Source organism: Lotus japonicus, chromosome 2 (assembly GCF_012489685.1).
Source record: "Lotus japonicus ecotype B-129 chromosome 2, LjGifu_v1.2".
In the NCBI taxonomy this organism is placed as follows: domain Eukaryota; kingdom Viridiplantae; phylum Streptophyta; class Magnoliopsida; order Fabales; family Fabaceae; genus Lotus; species Lotus japonicus.
The window spans coordinates 93,261,076-93,285,122 of NC_080042.1; the positions used below are offsets into that span (position 1 = coordinate 93,261,076).

Below are 24,047 nucleotides of genomic sequence, written 5' to 3' on the forward strand. Positions count from 1 at the left end.
AATAATTATGTGTCTTGTTCTCCTTCTTGTTTTCCTGTTTTTTTTTCTCTCTTGTTCCCTCAGTGGCCTATAATGCCAGCATCAAATGAGGGAATTTGTGTGTGATAGTTAGGTCTCTCTCACTCTCTTCCATCCTTATAAAGTGATCGAGAGGAATTAAGCTATAGCACAAGGATGAGCCGACATTTACAACTTGATGGGGTCCCATGGAAGGGACCCAGATCTTCATCTAACCCTGAAGTGATGTTCCATCGACTTTGTTATAGCCATTTTCTACGTACATGATCTTCACACTCTGAAACCACAAAGTCCCAAAGTACATAATGAAACGAGTGGAAAAAAGGAGGGAATTTGCCAGTTGCCACTTGTTTCATGCATCTCCTTAACTTTCTCCGTGTCTGCAACCATTCAGCAAAGTTGTTACTTCAGTAGCAAGTGGATTTACTAGACGTAGCTACACATGAGTATAACAATTATAATCTTACTTGAGTGATTTTTATCTGACACGACATGGTTTGATTAATGGGGCACGAGATGAGACACCAAATAAGAACAAATCAGTACATGAGTAAGTATAATATGTCCTAAAGAAAAAGACATGTCACTTATTAATCTATGGAGTGTGATGAGAAGATATACTGTCGCTTAGTCTAAAGTGGCCTATTATTGTGTTTCAATGATACCTCCATGAAAAGCCCCATTAGTTATAGAGGTGAGATCATGTTGCTGTTAAACAATGACATTGGCTCTTAAAGTAATTAACCATGCAATGAACTTCAGTAATCCCCTGAATCTTAATATCGCCATCCAGATTTTGCAAATATATTAGTGAATTCCAACATGATTTCTCTGTCTTGATAATGATTGGATAAAACAGCAAGTTGCAGGGTCATGTATGCAAGTAGTTATTTTATTTTAACTATAACATATTTAAGATAATTAAACATTTTGAAATATATTGAACTTTAAAACAGTAACATACAAACTAATTAGCTTGAGTTCAGCATGACTAAAAGTCTCTCCTTATCCTATTATTTGAAGAGGCACTATCCAAAGTAAAATGAACCAAACAAAAAGCTGGTTAATGTTCAGTGAGAATCTCATGCTTCTTGAAGAAAGAAACCTTTGTTTGGGCTCCAATTGATTAATTTAAATACAACTACCAAAAGGCATTTGTTTAATATGACATTTCAAATGTTTGTATTATAATACGTAATTATGTATACGGAATATAGTTAGAGAAGTACTGAAAGGGGTGGGGGGAAGTGTTGATTGATGTGAATGAACCACCAAGTTGATGTGCAAGACAGAAAAGTGAAGTTACTTGTATGAACTGCAAGCTAAAACTTTGAAAGTATAATATGTATAAAGGATTTTTAGGCCTTTAAGAGGAATTGGAAAGTGAAAATATATGATTGTACATAGCTTTAAGGAGGGGCAAGGATGTGAGGCATGTGGGCCAACCAGTTGGAATTTTGAGCAGTGATACTGATCAGAGGGGAGAAAAAAAATTTAAGGACATTGGCATTATAAGCATGGTTGGTTAAGTTATTAACTCAGATGAAATGTCTCCACCATTGGCTCTTTTAATGCTGATTTGATCCGCATGTTCCTCGCCCAATTCTTTCACTTCACCTCTTAATTGATCATACTACATTATTCATATAGTTCCAATCATTATAGATAATGATGAATGTTGGATGCAGTTTTCTTACTACCATTCCCCACCCAGGGGCCAGGGCCTTGTTTTCCCCTAGTGAAGACATTCATTCATATATATGTATATATGGACATAGATGTTAGAATTTTAATTTGGGTCACAAATGTTTTATTAATAAGCAATCATATATTAACTAGAAAAGATTAGAAGTATGAGGGGTATTTCAACCAATACAAAAAAGCTAAAAATTAAGTAATACATAGGCAAAGAAAATAAGTGCAGAAGAACTTGTGATACACTAAACCAGACATGTAAAACACAAGATCCCCACACGAATCCTCCTCCAAAACCAAATGTAATATTTAAATGTATTAAAGCAATTATTTAATGAGCTAAAACTAAATTTATATTGATTTTATGGCTAAGGGCATGTGTTATGTGTTACGAAAGATTATTGCTAGATACCATAAGTAAATATTCTAATTTGTAGCAGGCCGTGTTCAAGTTATTATAACAAAATCAAAACTGCCACATATAATTCACCATTCTAAATTTTAATGAAAAGATAAGTTTTCATCAACTCCAAATAATAAAACAATTTACTACGGCATTAAAGCTTAGGAACGGTAAAACCAACCGGCTTAATAATGTCTAATCAATTTCAACTCACTTATCTTCAATGTGATTAGATGATGGGTTATTTAACTCAAACTTCATCATGAGTCATTTAGACAACCCCTATACTTCAGAGTAAAGTTCTGTTTGATATAGTAAATATATTCTATTACATTATAAGCATATGTATAGTTAGTGCGTGTATTGCAGATTTGTAGTGTGACAATGTCTAATGAAAAAGAGAAAACGGTAAGTACATAATTAGAAGGTCAATTATGTCTTTTTATCATCAGAAGGAGGAAAACACATCTTAAGAAAAATATCTTTGATTTCAAAGCACTTGTTGGAAGGTTAAACGATAATAATTTGATTGACTAATGCTACTTAGGCCTCGTTTGGATAAACAGCTTAATTAAGCGCTTATGGTCATAAGCGCTTATGACATAAGCGCTTATTCATAAGCTATTTTAAAAAATTTATTGAAATAAATTAAAAATAAGCTGTGTATAAGCATAAGCTGTTTTTCATAAGCTATCCTGAGTAGCTTATAAAAATAAGCTGAAAATAGCTTATGGCAGACCATAAGCTGTTTGCATAAGCTCTCCCAAACACTGGCATAAGAGCTTATGCTGTCAGATAAGCTCAAATAAGCTCTTCCAAACTGGGCCTTAACAAAAATAATATCCCATGAAATATAAATCTTTCAAGCGGAATAAAAAAGGCTCACATAAATATGAGCATCTATTTTTTTAACTCAAGCCACTCACCAAATGGATTAAGTCGGAATTCATTTCAACAAGTCTCATCATCAAATAATTGTGATGACTAACGTTATTGTCTAAAATGAATTTCTCACTTTTTTTTATCTCCTTTCCATTTATTTTCTCCTATCATTTTTGTTTTTCCTTTATCTAATCACCTACGATATCTCTTATTTGATTATTTCTCAATTTTTTTCTTCCTTTCTCTAATTTAAGCGGAACTGGAGTGCCAAAATATAAAATTATTCTTTAGAATTTGACACCACAATTCATTTATTGAGATAGTAGAATGACACTTTTAATCACACAATTATAATTTCCATCACATAATACATAAATTTTCCACACAAAAAGCCTTATTAACAATTGTAAATGAAAATAGAAAAAATCCTACAAACTCTATAAACTTCTTTCATCATGAATCCAATTCAACACATTGCAAGTGAAAAAAAAAAGAGTTATTAAGGAGTATCTATCAAGCAATAATTAAGCAGCATGTACTTGAATGCTGAGAAAATTGATGTCAATTGATCAAGTGGTGGCTTTAACAAGTGCTGGCTTTAACAAGAGGTGATTGAGGAATAGGAGAACGAGGTGACATCAAGAAATCCTCAAACCCTCTGGCTGAGAAGCTTAGCCTCAACTTTCTGTGGCTACAAGGTTTCTTCTCAGCCTCCTTGTAATTTTGACTCACAAACGCACGCATTCTGGTCAGAGAAACCTCCACAGCTCTATCATCCATGTTAGCATAGCACACCCTGAACCACCCTGGCTCAGAGCAATGAAAAGAGGAGCCAGGGGAAATATTGATCTTCACTTGATGAATGATCACTCTCCACAGTTCCATTTCAGCTTCAAATGTTGGCTTCTCCAGAAGATTACGCAAATCCATCCATAAAAACAGACCAGCATTGCTCTGCAAGCACTTTATGCTAACTTGGCCCAGCCCCCTACAAAAAATTGCAAACCTTTCACCCAATCTCTTTGCACTCTCTCTCAGAAACTGATCCACAAACACATCATCTGAAAGCATTGATGCCAACAAAAATTGGGTCTGTGTGGAAACTAATCCGAAGCTAGACATTTTGCGAGCACAGTTGACAACAGCATCATTGTATGAGTATATGATTCCAACTCTGAAGCCAGGGAACCCCATGTCCTTTGAAAGACTATAAACAATGTGGATGAGGTCAAGGTCACATTCTATGTCCTGTTCTTGTTCTATTATCTCAGCAATGCTTGTGAAACCAGGGTTACTGAAAACTGTGGCAGCATATATTTCATCACAAACTAGGTGGATTTGCTTTTCATTGATGAAACTCACTAGTGTTCTTAGTGTCTCTCTGTCCAGGATTGTTCCCAGTGGGTTTGATGGGTTGGTAATGAGCAAGCCCTTTATTCTGATGTTTTCCTCTGTGGCATTCTCAAATGCAGCTTCCAAGGCTTGCTTTGTGAGCTTGAAATTGTTAGAGCTTTCACAGATAACTGGAACAAGTTGAATTCCTGTTCTCCACCTCAAATCTCTGTCAAAACTGCATTAGGAAAATCAACTGTTTATTAGAAGGTAATTAAGACCTATTGATTGGTCAATCAAATTCATGGTATTAGTATAAGCCTGTTTGAATAGTATGAAAACAGAAAAATAACTCATTTAAATAACTTTTTATCGAAGTAAATTGCTAAAAAGTGTATCATAATGTATTATTTTTCAGTTTTTATACTTTCCATCAGGTATCCAAACAAGTTTGGTTTATCTTTGACCATAACAAACAATAAAAAAAGAAAGTGAGTAAAATAATGGTTTTGACTTCACCTACAAACCTACAAGGCTTAATGGAGAGCTAGTGCTTACTAATTAATTGGGTTTAGTTCAGCTTTTGACCCGGTAATCTTGTATCATGTTATCAATTGAAGTAAATTAAATAATATTATATTAGTGTTGTCCTATACGCGGCCAAAATGGAGAACCATTGCTTGCAACTAACTAATTTTAATTAAGCTTTTGACCTTGGAATCTTGTATTGGGTTATCAACAAATCCACTTGCATTACCCTGTAATACCAAAATATTAATACTTTGTGGGCCTAATTGCTTAGGACTGGAAGGTTACATAGGCAGTCAATAGAACAGAAAATCAATTCTAGCTTTGTTTTAATTAAAGTACATCATCGCAACTTCCATAGTAATTTTCTCTTGCACTAAATTCTCCTTCCACAAAGATAAACAATTATAGTAATAACTAAAAGGATAATTCACAAAGTGCCAGAAGTTTTATTAAAGTGAAAAAACATACTATTAAATGTATGGAAATTAAATTGAATTGAGTTTATTACCCTGCATAGTAAGGAGTTGGCACCAAAAATGCATCTCCGGGATCTGCCAAACAAAAGGCAGTGACCTCATGTGCTCCAGTTGCTCCGCCACTCATAACAACCCGGTCAGGATCGAAAGTGACTCTATTTCCTCTGGTTCTTGCCATGAATTTAGCTACAGCCTGTGGAAGTTCAATTCAAGTTATGTTAGTTCATCATCATTAACCAAACTTAACTAATTAATTACCTTGTTTAATTGATTTCCTAAAAGTTTCTCATTAATGTGACTCACTTCTCTGAACTCAGGCAATCCATGATAATCCTGAAAGTTAGCAATGGCCTTGAAATGACGTACTCCTTCAGGAGTGCAAATGGATGCCTTAGGATGACTCTTTATCCAATGTTGAACCAAGTCAGAAGCAAGCTGCAAATAATTTGAATCAAGAGAGAAAAAAATGAATAATCAGTGTATTCATGTACTATATCCGTCACAGTTTAGTGACGGATTACCAGTCAATTTGACATTGGGAAAAATAAGTTGATCTAAACATGCTATTAGTGAGATTTTGTGGGAATTGAAATTAGTTATGTAGCTGGAAACATACCTGATTTTCTGCAAGACCCATCTGAATGACCCCATTAGGATTCTTTGTGGGATGAAAGGGATTATCTTCATAAGCCTTCCAGCCATCAAAGTATGGGGAGTTTTCACCATGTCCATCGCCTGTGGCAATCTTAGACAGCAATTGGGGTTGGTTCATGCTCATCAATTCCATGTTTGTTTAGTCACAAGGTTGAATGAATATCAGAGGGAGAAGCTAGCAGGGGTTTGTGTCTACCTCTTGAGTCACAATATATAATGTGTGTAGCTGTGAATGAAGTACAAGTTCGAGAGATCGAGGTACATATATATAGAGAGAGTTGAGAGCATGTTCCACAGAGATTAACGTTGATTTTCAGAGTTGAGCGCGCGTCTTAGTTAATGGTCCAAGTACTATATAGATGAACTTTCCTACGAAGGAGAGTCCTTGCAATATTAACATAGGACACCACCATAAATGCTTCTTCTAATATAAACTTTTACGTGGTCATTCCACGTACTTGATATTTTATATTTTGACACCTCATTTCCAAAATTCTGCATTTAAATGAGAGATTGATTTGTGAACAGGGTATATAAAATTGGTGTAGTGATTCAACATTTCGCTTCTTAACTAGATAATTATAGAGTTAAACTCAGATTCTAAATTCTTGTAAATGTAAAAAAAAAAATTGTTCAGTGCTCTATAATTTGGTGCTTAGGCTGTGGTACGTGAGAAACTAATCACACAACTATCAGGTGTGATAGCTTAGTTATGATTTACTATTTGAATAAGTTAAACACATAATTAATTAATTTTCAAACATATTAACTTCTTAATATAATAATATCTTTACAAATTAAATCATTTGAAAGAAGGGTACTTGTTAAATAATACGACATGAAAGATAAATAAAAAGTATATTATTTTATATTGACAATTCTTTTACTTGGTATATTTTATATTTTAATTATTCTAAAGAAATTGTTGTTTGTATGAGTAGTTTTAATTGTTTATTGTTTATGTAGGTAATTAAGTCATGAACATTTGCATTCTTTAGTAACCGGAAATGTAATTAAGCATTAAAAAAGTGAATGATATGATAAGATAAAAAGTGAGTGGGGATAAGAGAGATTAGTCATTTAATAAACTTATTTGCGTTTAATGTATATATATGTTTTTAAAATCTATACCTATAACATTTTATTTTTCAAATTTACAATCAATGAAAATCAAAATTACAAATATGCATATTCTTCTTGCTTTTCTCCATGTCAAAACCCTAGGGCGACTGTCACTTTACGCCATCGTCGTCCCGAGACTAGGTGGTTGAGCTTTATGCATTTGTGACCTAAATTACTAGAACACATGCACACACGTACAAGGATGGGCAAGCCGAACAAAACATAAGCAAAAATTGGGAGGGAGAGAAAGAGGGAGAGAGGGGCAATGGAGGAAGGCACCCCTTCATGGCCGCAATGGTGCAAAAGTTGGTGACTTCTTTTGGACGGGGATGAAGGTTTGAGCATTGGAAGAACTTATTGACGAGGTTGACCCGATGACAGGGCAAGAAGAAAATGCCCTAATCCATGGTCTCAAACAACCCTTGATGTCGAAGAGAAGAGAGTGATGATCCTAGTTCGGTTGTTCGAGGAGACTGAAATGTGTCATCGTCCAAGGGCTTTCACGAAGGTGATGGACTGGGTAAAAACACAAAATACTAGGGGAACAAGGTTCCATGTGGTGGAGCTTTAGAGACTAACGGAATGACAAGATTACAATGACAAAGGTTCTCCCTTTGTATGTATATACCTTTGTTGAAGAACTTCATCGTTTAAATCTACAATGTTTGTGTAAACATATTGGAAGAGGTGTGAGAGTGATGAGCTAAAGGGGGAGGGGAGAGTGGAAGAGGTGAGGGCAGGGAGTTGTTGGAGTGGTGGAAAGGTAGGAGGTGCAGTAAGCAACGTCGAAAAATAGCTACATGGAAGGAGAGGATGAGATGAGATGGTGGTGGGAAGAGGGCGGGGTGCAATGGCCGGTCAAGCCGAAAGAAGAAGAAAACATGGTGATAGAAAGAGGGAAGAGAGAGAACATGTTAAGGTTAACATAGGCATTTAAGTCATTTCATTGCTTTGCTTTAGTATATTAAATTGATGATAAATTAAGCCCATGTATACAAATCCTAAAAATATATGTGCATTAGACATCATCACATATATTCTACTAATTTTTTTTTATAGGCAACATATTCCTACTAGTGGAGATAATCTTTGAGAATATCATGTACATCCGGGTGATGTTATTTATGTGAGTCAAACCTAAAATCTTCGTTAAGAAAAATTTAACATGTATTATGTGAAACTTTTTTTTTTGAAAGTTATTATGTGAAACCAATTACGTGTGAAGCTATTTATGTGATAAAAGAATATTTTTTCTTGCTTTCATAAATTAAATTGCTTTCGGTGATCAAAGAGCATGAACTTTTTGGCAACTTGGCCGGAGATGGAAAGTGAGATATCATATAAATAGAATGATGAATAAGAATGGAACGTGGAAATTCAGATCCTCCAAAAGGGAAATAACACGAGGTAGTGCTTTTCAGCATGTGAATTGCAGAGAGTCTCAATATGAGAATGATGATTGTGAATAAGAATTATGGAATTCAAAGACTAAATTAATCATAAACAATTCAGAAACTAAATTTGTTAAGATTAAAAAGCTGATTATATATATACATATAATGATTAATATTTGATTATAATAAAAATACAGAAAAAAAATTATATTTCTTATTAATTATTATAATCAAATATTAATTATTATTGTTATTTTTCAAAATTGAGAACGCAGTTTTCTAGTCAAAGGTTTAAATAAATTGTTTTAAAGCCATTTGAGTCATGTTTGAGTTGGAGACTTGGAGTACCATATGGTATACTGCGTTGTTATTTACAATATTCTCCTCCGTTACTGATAAAAAAATTGATTCAATACTCATCAATGTCATTATAATGCAATAAATTGTGTTTAAATTTGGTTGTGCTTATTTAGTGTATGTGAGGATGTCCTTGTAGGATAACTCAAGTAGTAGAAGTTGAAGATATATGAGTTGAGTACATAAGGGGATCAGAGATCAATTCTTGTGGTATGTAAAAAAAAAAGTGTATGTGTGGATACACAGAAGAAATCATCACATTGAAGGTAAAATTATGATAGATATAAATTAAAGCTAATAAAAGTTATTTTTATGCATTAATTTTAATTCACGGTAATTTTTTATTGTGTATGCACTCAATCTTTTTCAAGTGCCCACTATCCAAACTCACCACTTAGACCGGCTTCGCTCGGTAAATTTCCATCTATTTGAAAGCCAAAGTTGGAACACTGACTGGAGATTTTGGTCAATAAATATATTGGGCTCAATTTATGCACGTGAAACAATTATGTGTTGAATTCTGTATTAAACTCACAACCAAACATTCTCAAAGACTAAGAGAGATTAAGCACGACTATTTCTGCTTTCTAGATTCACCACTGCGATGGCATACTATTAATTCAAAGTTGATCAATAGCAAATTTAGAATGTAGAAGAACTGCATTCATATCCCTTCAAACCGAGCATGCCGCTAAGTTCTATTTATTAAGCTTTTCATCTTCGACAAGTTTGACAGTCGTGATTTGATTTACTAATTTTTCTATCATGATACTTATAATTTATTATGCCTTAGTTTTTATAATGCAACTTTTATTATTCAATAATAACACAACCAATGTAAACCAAATAGGTTGGCACACTTATACAATACTTTGTGTCTTAAATAAGTAGTTGGAGGTTTGATTCTCAACTTTTATAAATAGAAAAACTCTTTAATCGGTCATCTACTAGACTACCACTTAATATGTTGACTGTGAATTGAGAAATTAGTCTCACAATTATCGGCAGTGAAGATACACTGAGGAAAGAAAAAAAAAACAACCTATATTGTTAGCTAGATCAGACTTGACGGGTGATCACATTTCTTGTGGCAATTGAGGGGAAAGAAGCAACGCATTAGAGAACCAAATAGACTATAAAAAGACTAGGGTCATTATTTAAATTCTAGTACTTTTAACTAAATAGAATAGAGAGTTGGAATTTCCTCGGAAGCCACTCTCCAAATTATCCTCCAACACTTTGAAAAAGTGAAGAAAGCTACACATAGAGCATTAATTAACATGAAGTTTTTAGTTTTCAAGTTTGATTTTTGGTCCCTAATCTAACTGAAATAAAATTGTAAAAACACTCATACATTTAGTCATTGCCTTGGCATGTGTCCGGAGAGGGAATGCGGCATGCTGACATGATAAATGACGCGTTAGTTGAGAGACTAAAACTAAATTTACTAATTTTAGAGGGACAAAAACATATTTAACTTATAAAATTATATTATCTCTTCCACCCAAAGATCACAATTTCCTAATCCTATTCTTAATTTCAGAAATCGATCATCTTACTCGAATCACCAAAGTCATTGGTTAAAATCACCAAATCCTAATCCTATTTTTTGTCCCTCAACTAACTCGTCATTAGAGCTGATTCTAGAATGAAGATTAAAAGTAGATTGTTCCTTTACATACATAAGTGTTTTTGCAACTTTACTCGGTTTAGAGACCAAAATCAAACTTCGGAGTTAAATTCAGACTGTTGTCAAACAAAGAAGTTATGAGTTCTCTGTGAAACGAGCACTGAAGATTTATTTTCTAATACAAAAAATACTGAAGACAACAACCAAATTCTGAGCGAATTGCCAGTGAATCGTTAAACCAAAAATTAACAACCAGGGAGATCTATAATATCTGTATAAACATTAAACAGTACACTATTAGCCAATAAAGCATAATTTATAAAATTTACAGTATTTTTACGGATTACAATTCTTTAATGCTCTTCAGTATATTTCCAGATTCTCTGTTCATTTCTTCATTAGAAGAACCACTGTATGAGCCGCTATACTTCTATTTTCTCCAAGGCTGTCTACCTTTTCATGAGTTTTTGCTTTGATATTTACCACAGAAGGGTCAACTCCAAGCAGTGCAGATAAGTTGGCCTTGATAACATCCTTGTGTGGGCTTAGTTTTGGCCTCTGAAGTATCAATGTAGCATCTAAATTCCCAATATCATAACCTGCCTCATGCATAAGCCTCACCTGTGAAAAACCATAACACAGATTAGAAAATGCCCAAAAACTATCTGGTTGTAGTACATACTTATTTTCAATCATAATCCTAGGAAAAAACTTCCAATATCCAAAGATGGTTCCCTTGAACGGCTTTCATACAGCAAATTCAAATGCAAATTGACACAAATGGCATGTAAAAACTGCAGAAACACACAGTACATGCAGAGTATGAATTGAGCAACTTATCAAGCAAGGCATAATCTCATTTCCGAGTCTGTCCCTAACTTCAATAAGCCAATTCTTCTGACTTTAATTTCTATGAGCTTAGTCTCTACTCTTTGCTTTATATCTTTGGCTGAATGATATTGATACTAGTGTAACAAACGGAAGTTGAAGATTGGATGCTAAAGAATCTTTTGTCAGCTAAAATTTGAAGAACTATCCACTGATCTTTGAGTTAACAAAGGTGATGTTTGGATATCTAACAATGGGTATTGAAATTAAACAGGATGAAATGGAATGAAGTGGTATGTGCTGCAAAATGTGTAAATGATCAGAATGAAATTTCTTGTTGAACCAGCAACAGTAGTGTTATGGACCGGATTATTGACGCAGACCATATCGCGTCCGACCTTGGCCCAACCAACAAGAGACTCAACCAACTAATTCAAGTACTCACAGGATGCGAGATAAGAACAACTCCTAACTCCCTTAAAGATTTCCCCTAAAATCGCAATCTTCACCAGGAGATCTCATTCACAACGACCGTAAAGACATGGTTTCCCCATCTGTAATGGCATGGTTCTCACCATTTATAGATAAGGGTCACCCTGCACATAAAGATGTGACCTCCCACTGTTCCAGCCTATCATTTATTCCGACTAAGGTTAAGAGCTTTCAACTGGACCTAGGTTGGCCCCTATAGAGCAGGTCAGGACAAGATATACAAGACACTCTTTCTGACTTTGCCTCAGAAAATGGTTAGCTCAGCTGTCTGTAACATTTTATCCAATAGTATAGAATAAATAAATTAAAACTACCATACCATTGTTTATACTTTATATTTTATATGCGGGAATAGATAAAAACTTTCATTCTATTTTTTTAAAGTGGATGGAATGGTAGAGAGATTAATGAACAATAAATATGTTCATTAAATGAATATGATAGAATAATTATATCTTCACACCTCATTTTTGAGGTGGTGTGGAGAGGTGGAGGAAGAGAGAGATAGGAAGAAAGGAGAGAGAAAGTGAAGATGTGATAGGTGATTTGATTGATAGAGAAAAGAGAAATGGATAGAAATGAAGGTGAAAAATGAGCGGAGAGGTATATATCATTCCTCATCCCCAAATTCAGGGAATGAAAAAAATAGAGATAGGAAATGGCATTGAATGGAATACATTTCATCATGTGTCATTTCATTCCATCTCTTTCCATGATGCTCCAAATTTCAAAGCTCTAAATCTAATTCTACATACTAACTTCAAAAGGGATGTACAGTGTCCACGAATCATCTATTATAATGGAATTACAAGTACAATCAGTGACTGAACAGACAGATCATTCTAGTGAACACTTGACCACCTTTTAATTTGTTCCCGTAATAATAAAAATTGAATTCAAATCAACATTGTGAAATCACTACACTAATGGCTAAAACTAGTATCAGATTATAATGGATAAAGTCATAAAACAAAGTAGAAAACAAGGTATGTAGGTGGATACTACTCACAGATTCTTTGATGAAGACAGAAGAGTCACAACCCTTCCACTTAGGATCCGAATCCGGAAAAATCTGCCCAATATCAGGAAGACCCAACGCCCCCAAAATCGCATCAACCACACAGTGAAGCAGAACATCCCCTGTATCCAACAACAATCATAATCAAAAAAAAAAAAAATTCAAAGATTGAAAAATCAGAAAGGGGGTTGTGAATATAATTGAACTACTACCATCAGAATGAGCCTCGCAACCTCTATCATGGGGTATGTTAATCCCACCGATGATTAAGGGGTAACCGGGTTCCAACCGATGGAGGTCAAAACCGTGCCCGACCCGAAAGGGAAGAGCCTTGGAGGGTTTGGTGGAGACAGGGGACTGGTCGATTTCAATGGCGGTTGTGGGAGTTGCAGCCCCAGAAGCTGAAACTGCGGCTGAGGCGGTTGGTGATAGTCTGAGGCTGGGAACGTGGGTGTGGTGTTTGCGAGGAAAGGAGAAAGAGAAAGGAGATAGAAGAGAAGAACTACTGGTTATTTTGAACGGGACGGCGGTGGAGGATGCTGAAAGAGATGAAGCCGCCATGGCCGTTGACATTTGGGAGCTTCAGCAGTGAAATGGCGACCAACAATTTCAGACAAGACAGAAGACAATTTTATTTGTTGTGATGAGAGGAGTGAGTGAAAAATATTAAAAAAAGGCACTATATTTTTATGCAATTAGATATGGTAAATTGTTTTAATCTGTATACTTTATAAATATAAAAATTGTTTTTGATTGTATAATTATCAAAATGCATTTGACTGTAACAAAAAATAAATGCGTTTGAATGTGTTTAACTCTTTGGGCTCGTTTGATGGTCAGGATAGGATAAGAGCAGGATAAGATAAATGATTGGATAAGGGCATCATATGATAAGAGCATGATAGACTTTTATCCTATCATACATTTGACATGGACATGATATTAATATTGATATGATGTGATAGAAACAATGAAAAATGTATCAAATTTTTCTTTTGAAATGAAAAATTCATAATATTCATAAACTGATATCCTGTTATAATAATTTCTATCATAACTTCCCCCTCAGGATAACTTTTACACATGATAAACATGATAGGATAAGGAACATGATAGTGTTATCCTATGCAGCTGGCGCAACAAACAACATATTACAGCAGGATAAGATTACTGTTATCCTATCCTGTCTGCTTACGGGCCCTTTATATACTTCCCCTCAAAAAAAAAACTCTTTATATACTTCTCAATCTATTTTTTTAATACTTTTTGGTTAATATAATCAACTATCTTTGGTATGTATATTAATAAATTAAAAATAAATATGTGTAGCATGTTTGTAACTTTATGTTAATTTACTAAATAAAAAGTAAAATATATACATAAATTAGAGATTAATAATTATCCAATTTCTATTATCTAAAAATTTAATTTTATTTGTAAAAACTGATAAAACATACTCCCTCCGGTCCTATTTATAAGCATGAAAGAGAAGAAAAATCTTGGTCCTTTTTATAAGAACCAAATAAAAGTTTGAACTATATTAATTATTTTTTCCAATGATGCCCTTATTAATTCTAACTTGTAAAATGTGTCTCATTAATTATTCTCTATCTTTCCCACTTTCCAACATGAATAACAAAGGGTAATTTTGGAAGTTTATTTTAATTCAAGACAAATTTAATGCATTTTATCTAGTTTTACTACATTTCTTAAACTATGTGAATTTTTTTTTTGTTGCTTATAAATAGGACCGGAGGGAGTATCAAAATGGGTCAAACCACGTTTGACTGAGCTCAAACTCACATTTTACATCACTAGACTTGGTTCCAAACAATGTTATGAACATAGTATTAGACTATTAGTATTGTTTATATATAATCTGACTGTACAATTTTTTTAGCTATGTACTTCCCCAAATAATCGTATCCATGAAAGTACAGGGCCTCAATTTCAGCTCTTCTTCCACTTTGAACCATTAAGGCAACCTCTTCCTTGTAATTCTCCTGTCAAACACCATTTGGTTGATGGAAAACAGTCAAAACACACTTCAGCTGAATTGTATGATGCACATTGCTTTTTGAATATTAAAATAATTCTTATGCAGATTGATTCTTATGCAGCACCTGTGTAAACATGTACAACTCTTGTGCAAAATAATTGCTGGCATAAGCATCTGAGAATGCAAAACTCATGTAGAAATCTACCAAAAGGTACAAAATCACAAAAGCTATCTGTGCCAAAATGCGTCATACAAGAACTAAAGCAGCATAAAAATGATGTAACTGAAAGTGGTGAGCAAATATCACTAATCAGGACTCCAGTATAGGCAAGTAAATGTAGGGCTGTGTGTGTGTTCAGAGCTTCTGCGTAGTTTACCTCTAAGATCCCTGAGGACATCAAGCTTTCAGCAATTTGCAGATCCTTTGGCTTCAATGGAACAAGGGATTCATCAGGTAGCAGGGGTACATCATGCCTCCGCAGTCCTAACCACTTGACATTGCAAGCTAGATAATGCAAATAAATCATTTCTCAAGTTTCATTCCAACATATTAGAGCTTGAATGGTTTGTGGTATAATGAGATTATAAATTTACCGTATCTATATGCCTCTAGGCCCATTCCTATACTTCCAAATTTGAAGGTACATAGAATAGCTAATCCTGCTGGATTCCTGTAAAAAGTTTTAATGTGAGAAAGGAGTTAAGGAGATACAAATTAACAATAACTTTGTTAACAAAAAGGAAGAAGTAGAATGTCTTCTTTTTTCTAAAAGATTAAAGAGAAAGATTGTATTTCAGCACAAAGGCAACCAATCATACCAATCCACCAAAGCTAAAATTGGCAAGTCCGGAAAAGCTCGACTAATTCGATGAAGAAGAAATCTGAGCTTAAATATAAAAAAATTGACATTCAAGCACTCATCAGCAAAACTTATAACTGCCATTGCCATATATGATATGATATTGTCAAGTCAAGTTTGAAAAAAACAGAACATCTAGAAGCATCCCTTCAAAGCTATGGAATTATCTAGCCAGCAAGTGTGCACAGTACCTTGTGGCCATATCTGGATAACCTTTAGCCGTGATAAGAATGCTTGGAATTTGATGAAAAAACCGATCCTCAGTGAGCCGCTGAAATATTGCGTGCTAAACAGAACTAATTGTCACAGTATCAAAAGGTATCTCTCTATATTGGGAAACTATGGACAGTTTCACAATTCACAGTAGCACATTGTAAGGTCAGTAAAATTAGGAATTTGAAGAAGCCAAATTACCACTAAACAAACTCACCTTTTCCACAATTATAATGTACCGAGCATCTGAATTTAAAATCAAGCTCCCTAACAAATCCAAGTCACCAGAAATTACATGTCCAGAAGATCCACACACAGTGCAATCCACAGCCTCTTTTCCTGGTTCCTAATCCATGAAAATTCGGAAACTGAAAGTGATTAATGCTTATGTTTGCAACATTCATCAAAATTCAAAACATTTCACCACTTCATATACAAGAATACTATAATCATCTATCTCAAATCCGATAAAGTGCATTTTTAACATACATATCCTTGAATGAAGGTTTGATGAGGTACCTGCAAAATCAGGCGGCCAGCTATGAGTCCTCGACTAGACGCCATGATTCCAAGACTGTATCGACTGCACCGAAGCAAAGCTCCAAGATCTGTTTCATACAAATTGATATTCCCATTCAGAGAACCAAGACATCAAAATTCACATTAAGCGCGAGAGAGAACCTTGGATTGTCCTGTTTACATCGGTTTGAGAAGGAAACAGGTGCGGCGAATCACATAGCAGCTTGTAGAAGAGCTCCCTCTGAGTAACACGCTTTTCCTGAAGCAAAATCTGATAGCACATCTCCATCACCTTCCACACTACAATTCAGAAATTCACAACTCAGAAACCTAAAATTTCTTGTGAAGAAAAACGAAAATAGTAGTCAAATCTGTAAGTACTTTACCCCTAACAAAGGCTTTTGCTGCATTAGGTCTCGTTAAAGACCTTGTAGACACAGAATGTGAGAGAAAAACGCATGATAGTTCAGTCAACATGCCATGATTCACTCGACTGTTGCTAGATTTTCTCTGAATCTGGAAATTCGCAAATCAATCAAGAGAAAAATTAATTTGAAATTGATCAAAATTAAAAGAGAAAATGGAACTTGCAAATTCAAAAATCGTTACCAGAGGCAAATGTGAGATGGAAGGGTTCGATGCGTTCAGGATTTTGAGGAAACTGAGCACTGAAACTTCAATTCTTGCTCGGACCTGTGAAAATGAAAGCGTTGGAGTTTCACAGCGAGAGGGAAAGAAAGAGCGTATATATATAGCAAGGGTTGATTACCTGAGCAGGAGGGACGATATCGGCGTAGCAGAGCTCTTGATCGGAGAAGAACTTGAGCGACGAATTTTGCAGATCTTCCATTCCTGCATAGTGTTGGCGCGCACAGCAATGTCTTATGAGAGGGAAAGGGGTTTCTCTATAAAACTCAACTCAAATTTCTCAACATATATTCTTTTTTTTTCAAAAAGAATTAATTAATTAATTCTGCTTTTTTTTACTTGTTGTTAGTAATGTTAGTAAATTAATTTTGGATGTACGTCATTGTAAGAGTATATATACCTAGGTTAGGCGTATTTGCAGGAAGAATATTCATATTCTATCACACTCCCGCAGTCGAAGCGGGAGGTTCACGAACGCTGAGACTCGTCTGAAAGTCATAAAAAAGAGAACTTTCTAGGGATTGCCGAATAGGTATAGCACTAACATTGTCATAGTACACCAAAGTAGCCTAAGAACGTGGAAAGTGAAGCTCCAAAAACAGGTTAGGTTGTATAGGCCAACATGATTCGGAAACTGACCAATTACAAAGTGCTACTGTGAACTGTCCATATTTTCACAATATACAGAGATACCTTGGTTTTTGTCTTATGGTTCGTGACTCAAGGGATAATTTATTGGCTTGTATTATTGGGGTACACGGCGATGTCAATTCCCTGTGTGCTGGCTGAGGCCTTGTGTTTCATTTGGTCACTTTCCTTGGTAGGAATTAGTTTTGATAAGCTAAGTTCTTCTTGAGCTAACATGATTAATCAGGTAGCTTTATCCATAAACTATTTTTATCATATCATTTGGTGCATCAGATGTCGAGGAGGAGTTACAGTTTTTTAGTGAAGATTTTGTAAAGCTTGAAGAATATGATGGTCCTTCTGACGCGTTGATGAAGAGTGGGAAAAGCTATCCATAAACTATCTATGATGCTATCATATGGGAAAAGCTGGTAATAAGCATAATAGAAACACAATTGACTGTGAGCAAGATATATTCGTAATTTCGTACCATCAAATTGAAGTTTAGCTCTGTAGAAGTTAGTTATTTTGATGTTGTTACTTTGGATGTCACATACAGTTTCTATAGCTTGAATGCAAGAGCTAATGGCTTATTTGATCCATTGTCAGGACACTTTAAAAAATTTAAATAAATTTTGATTAATGATTCCTCAAAATTTCTATTGTATATTTTTCAAAAAATCATACTCGTACAAACTTCATTATTTTACCCAACTGTACCTGATGATTTATATATATATGTTCCATTTTTTGAGGTTTCAAATTTCAATATATATAGCAATAGCAACTCTAGTCTCCAAAGAAAGTCTCACTATTGAAGATGAACATTCCAATCACAAGCCTTTTGTGAGCCATGCAATATTAATATAATCGTTGTCTCCATTTGTTTCTTGCAACTCTTAATGTAATAATAGAACAAAAATCTCCCCTCAATTCCATAAGAGTGTTTTATACAATATGCAAACGATGTATATTCTCTCGGACATATTGTACAATCTCTTTGATAAACACAACTTGGGACCTGCAAAAGTATAAACATTAGACACGGTCTCTTAATTAATGTATGCATACAGTTTTCATTTTCTTAATTTCTACTCCCTCCATTCCTTATTATAAGTCACATTTTTTGAAAAAAAATGTGTTCCTAAATATAAGTCACTTTCTAATATCTAAGAAGCATTAAATAATTTTTTCCAAATTCACCCTCATATTTAATATGAAAGAGATGATGAACTTTTGATATATTAACTTGGAGAGAGAAAATTATAGAAAAGTAAATAAGGGTAGTCTAGGAAAGCTAATCATTTCCTTTACAAATTTATTATTACTAACTATTTTTCTTAATATAAGAGAATTAGTTTTTTGTGACTTATAAATAGGAACAGAGGGAGTATTAGATAGAATTAATTCTACAAAATTCATACAAAAACAAGTTTCTCATAAATTTAAATTCACAATAGCTCAGTCACACAAAATATAAAATTGAATTCAAACGAGAAACAAAACTTGAATAACCAACAATATGGACAATCCTTATTTACAAAATCATTTTAAAAGATATTTAAACTTTTAAATTGAAAAAAAAGTTAGCTAAGAGACTAGAATTTTTTTTTGAAAATAGAGACTAGATATTAACTATGGATTAATAAATGAAAATAATTGGAAGGATATATATTGCTTACCGGCCAGTCTTGTAGTCCCTTCCAGACAAGTCGGAAACTTCGAACAAAGCTGAAGTCCACTCTTGTATCGTATCCTCTTTAAACCTTTCTTTCTTCTTCGTCATGGCTTCCCCAAAGCTTCCTTTCACATATCTTACGTTTGTGGGATCCACTTTGTAGAAGATTGGCAAAACCAGTTGTTTCATCTTTTTCCTACACTTAAGAATCCTGAGTAATTCATCAAGACACCATGAAGATTCTGCATAGTTTTCTGATAAGACAACGATTGAGCACCTTGATTGTTCAATTGCTTTTACGAGAGCTTCTGAAACTTGGTCCCCGCTCCGCAATTGCTCATCGTCTTTGAAGACCTTGAATCCTCCTTGGACTAAAGCATCAAAGAGAGAAGCAGTGAAATCATCGCGGGTATCTTTCCCTCTAAAGCTGATGAAAATCTGGTGGGAGGCTGTAGAATGATTTAGACAGTCTAATGTTTCTTTCCAGTGCTTAGTGTCCTTTTTATGTAAAGCAGACACAACATCTTTAATTACACGAGGTAACCCTATACATAGAAATGCAACTTCACGTGCCACGTTGATCAGGTCGGATGGGGAGTCATTGTCTATGCCTGAATATTGTTGGAGCAGCTTCCAAGCATCCTCATTAGATAAGGGATGCAGAGGAATCCAAGGGTTACATCTGATCATGTTGCAGTACATTTTGTCATGTGTGATCAAAAGGACCTTGCATTGTTTACTAGGATCAGGAATGCCAATATCTTCAATATCATGAAGACCAAAGTTTGTCGAAACATCATCAAAGATGACAAGAACTTTATCCACACTTTTCAATAATGCTGATTTTATTGCAGATGCTCTTCTGTATTTACTTTTAATTGCCTGAAGTTTCAAATTCAACTGGTGAGCGATTTGATTCTGAAGTTTTGCAATATCTGCTTGTTCTGACACAGTAACAGACACAATTAAGTGAAAAAATATTTTCATCCTCAGGTATCTCAGCTTCCACCAACGTTGTTTTACCAGAGCCTCTCTTTCCGAATAATCCAATTGAATGGTATCTATCATCTTGCAGTGCATTCAAAAGAATATTTTTAGCTTGATTTCAAGAGCCCAAATACATAAAGTCTCCTGACGTTACTTGTAAGCCTACAAAAGTATCATCACTAAACGCTTCTTCCGTAGAGTTGGAAGACATAGACTTTGCAGAAGAGATTGACTTTGTAAGTGGAGTTGTAGAAGAACAACTTATAGATTTATGGCAAGCATCATCTTCTTCTTCCACCTTCAACTGTTGATTTGGAGCTTCTTTTGAGGTAAATGAAGACCCAACTTTTCTACGAGAGGCGTACTCCTCAACACTTGAAGGTTGCGGCGGTGTTGGGACATTGTAGAAGACCATTCATCATCCATCGTACCTGCATTTTTTGATGCTTTTCTTTCATCCACATCTTTTACTACTTTCTCTACTTCATTAATTCAGCCATTTCCGAACATCATCATGGATTCGTTCATTTTCAACTCCGTCCATTTCAATTTTATCCAATACGTGAGACCTCTCAGTAATCAGCCCCCAATACTCTTCATCAAGCGAAATTGAGGTGACATTTTCCACCTGAAATTGATTTTGTAATTAGTTTGCTGTCAGAGATCCACTTAAGCATAGGTAACCGCCAAAATAATTTATTTAAAAAAATTAACGGCTTACTATCCATGCAATAATACAGATATGTCATGGAAAACTGTTTACATAACTCATATTTAGAAAAAAAATGTAAAACACTTCAAATGAAAATAACATGATAAGGATATATATATTATATATGTGTGTGTATAGCTTCAGTTAGAAAAGCATGCTGCAGTCATTAGAATCAATATGAGTAATCAAAAGAATCTGAAACTATTCTTACAGTGATAATTAAAAGGCTATATACGAGCTTTTCACCGAATTTACCATTGAAAGTCGGCTGATGAACTCGTCACAATTTATGTCTTGCATGTTGGTGTAAGTTGATCTCTTCCCTCCTCCTGCGTGAACAAATTAGTTAAAATAAAATAGAGATTGATGTGAATAATTAAGATATAGATATTAAATTAACAAGAGAAGTGATTAAAAAAACATGGACCTTGGCGAGATGCGTACTCCTCAACACTTGGAGGTTGCGGCGGAGTTGGGACTTTTGAGGAGAATAAAGACCTAACTTTTTTACGAGAGGCGTACTCCTCGATACTTGGAGGTTGCGGTGGGGTCGATACTTTCAAGGAAAATGAAGACTCAACTTTTCTATGAGAACACATCTCCTCAACACTTGGAGGATGCGGTGGAGTTGGGACTTTTGAGGAAAATGAAGACCCAACTTTTCTGTGAGAGGCATATTCCTCAACACTGGGAGGTTGCAGTGGAGTTGGGACTTTCGAGGAAAATGAAGACCCAATTTTTTTATGAGAGGCGTACTCCTGGACACTTGAAGGTTGCGGTGGAATTGGGACATCTTGTGTCTTGATGGATTTAGGCTCTACAGCTGATGCAGCTAGGCAATATTCACAAAGACACTCACATGATGATGATGAGTCTGGTTTTGGGATGTAATATTCAGTAAATCTACACTCCTCACAAAGCCTTTTTATCTTCTTTATCATTGTCGAGGACCATTCATCATCCATCCTACTTGCATTTCTTGATGCTTTTCTTTCCTTCACATCTTTTACTACTTTCTCTACTTCATTTAGCCACTTCCGAACATCATCATGGATTCGTTCATTTTCAACTCCGTCCGTTTCAATTTTACTCAATACGAAAGACCTCTTACTAATCAGCCCCCGATACTCTTCATCCAGCGAAATTGAGGCGGCATTAATGTTCATCTGAAATTGATTTCTTAATTAGTTTGGTCTCAGAGATCCACTTAAGCATAGTTAGAAAAAAAATGTACAACACTTCAAATGATTGTCTCTAAATGATAGCCCAAGTGATAAAAGATGAGGACATGCATAAGGGTCAGGGAAGGGAATGTTCAATGTTCGAACGAACCTTGGAAGGGAAATTTGGCCAATAAAAAAAAAACTTCAAATGACCATAACATGATAAGGATATATAGATAGCTTAAGTTAGAAAAGCATGTTGCAGTCATTAGAATCAAAATAATTTTAAAAAATCTTAACTATTCTTACAGTGATGATTAAAAGGCTATATATGAGCTTTTCACCAGATTTACCTTTGAAAGTCGTCTGCTGAACTCGTCAAAATTTATGCCTGAAAACATGTCTATGTAAGTTGATCTCTTCCCTCCTCCTGTGTAAACAAATTAGTTAAAAACAAAAAATAGAGATTTGATGTGAAAAAGATAAAGAAATTAAACAAGAGAAGTGAATGTAAATCTTAATTAGCATACTCTTTGTGGATTTGATTGGCCTAAATGCCGCAACTAGCTAGAAAGTCAACTATAAGTTGCGCGTCAGAAATTCTCAAGTCTAAAACGTGGACCTACCTTGGAAAAAAATTGTACCGTGGACTAAAAGAAGAAAAATGGGCGATTAAATAATGAAGAAAGATAGAAAGAAAAAATTGTGAATTTTTTTTTTGATAGAACAAAGAATTGCATTCAAATTTAGCACAAGGGGTGCTAATCCCAAATACAAGAAAAGAAAGGAGAAGAAGAAAAAAGTGATATAAGAGAAAAAAGTGAGATGTGAACATATCAAAACTCTTTAAAAAATATGGTTCATATGTTAAGAAGTTCTCTGTAAATAAATAAATTTTAGTACATAAAAATCATGTTGTAAATAACGAATACCAAATGTAAATTGTAGAAACATGATTCATAGATTGATGAAATTTTTAACAATAATGTTCACGGTAAAACTCCCCAACAGCATATTTGGGTAGCTACTACCTAATTCTACAAAATCGATTTTCCCTTGCACAAATATAGAGTGCAATTTGTCATTCGTTTCAAATAAAAGAAAAACAATACCTTCAACAAGCTCAGCTAAGAAGATTTGAAGGAGAAGTTGCAAAACCTTACACCATGAATCTGATTTTGAGAGAACAGGGGAGGAGATGACGCATTAAAGATCGTTCTGCAATTGAATCTGCTTTTCATTAATACATATCAACTCCTCTGTTCATTTTGTAAGCAGTTTTTGCAGCTTCACTTTTAACTCTGCGGGCTTGACTGTCATTGCGTCCGTGGCTTCTTTCCCACCTTGTGTTAGACTAGACTAGATATTTCTTTTCCAATTAAGTCAGTTCACACTATATATATATATAGGAACACAAATTGGGAAATAATTGGCATGTGATAAAAATGGTTTAAAGAGACACAACAAAAGAAATAAGTGAAAAATAATTATAAGAAAAAGTTTAATGTGAAATATATCATAACTCCTGAATGTATAGTTCATTTGCTGAATTACGGTAGATTCTTGGAGTTTCTTTTTTCCTCTGACAGGTTGTTAGTGGTCTTAATTAGCTTTAAGTGCTCTAATTTGTGTAAGTGTGGTGGTTGAATAAATATTAATGTACATTCAAAGAATGTAGACCACTATGATGAGAGATAGGAAGACAAGAGATAAGTAAGATATATAATGTGATGTGATCAGGAAAATGAGATAAAAAAAAAGAGTGTCACAGTATGTCTTAGTGCACGTTTGGAAAACTCATCCATGATT

General features: G+C 34.6%; 3 protein-coding genes and 1 pseudogene across 6 annotated transcripts; all 4 read right to left on the reverse strand.

The window, feature by feature from the left end:
- Positions 1 to 3,379: 3,379 nt before the first annotated feature.
- Positions 3,380 to 6,312, reverse strand: LOC130741200 (1-aminocyclopropane-1-carboxylate synthase-like). Its single transcript, XM_057594020.1, has 4 exons — positions 5,954 to 6,312; positions 5,641 to 5,772; positions 5,370 to 5,530; positions 3,380 to 4,568 (listed from the first exon to the last, which is right to left on the reverse strand). Exons 1-4 carry the CDS (start codon positions 6,122 to 6,124, stop codon positions 3,581 to 3,583), a joined length of 1,452 nt encoding a protein of 483 aa, XP_057450003.1. The 5' UTR covers positions 6,125 to 6,312; the 3' UTR covers positions 3,380 to 3,580.
- Positions 6,313 to 10,702: 4,390 nt separating this feature from the next.
- Positions 10,703 to 13,477, reverse strand: LOC130741202 (2-C-methyl-D-erythritol 2,4-cyclodiphosphate synthase, chloroplastic). Its single transcript, XM_057594025.1, has 3 exons — positions 13,045 to 13,477; positions 12,824 to 12,954; positions 10,703 to 11,115 (listed from the first exon to the last, which is right to left on the reverse strand). Exons 1-3 carry the CDS (start codon positions 13,403 to 13,405, stop codon positions 10,882 to 10,884), a joined length of 726 nt encoding a protein of 241 aa, XP_057450008.1. The 5' UTR covers positions 13,406 to 13,477; the 3' UTR covers positions 10,703 to 10,881.
- Positions 13,478 to 14,592: 1,115 nt separating this feature from the next.
- Positions 14,593 to 17,349, reverse strand: LOC130741201 (meiotic recombination protein SPO11-2). Of its 4 annotated transcripts, none has more exons than XM_057594022.1 (11): positions 17,193 to 17,349; positions 17,033 to 17,116; positions 16,810 to 16,939; positions 16,586 to 16,723; positions 16,424 to 16,512; positions 16,122 to 16,250; positions 15,883 to 15,962; positions 15,651 to 15,713; positions 15,426 to 15,502; positions 15,209 to 15,336; positions 14,593 to 14,835 (listed from the first exon to the last, which is right to left on the reverse strand). In XM_057594022.1, the coding sequence occupies exons 1-11, from the start codon at positions 17,271 to 17,273 to the stop codon at positions 14,701 to 14,703; spliced, it is 1,134 nt and encodes a 377-aa protein (XP_057450005.1). In that variant the 5' UTR covers positions 17,274 to 17,349; the 3' UTR covers positions 14,593 to 14,700. The 4 variants fall into 4 exon arrangements, with proteins under 4 accessions (XP_057450005.1, XP_057450004.1, XP_057450007.1 ...); XM_057594021.1 differs by having other exon boundaries at positions 15,883 to 15,977; XM_057594024.1 differs by lacking the exon at positions 15,651 to 15,713.
- A 1,103-nt stretch (positions 17,350 to 18,452) lies between these two features.
- LOC130741203 (uncharacterized) lies at positions 18,453 to 23,613 on the reverse strand (annotated as a pseudogene).
- Positions 23,614 to 24,047: the final 434 nt, after the last annotated feature.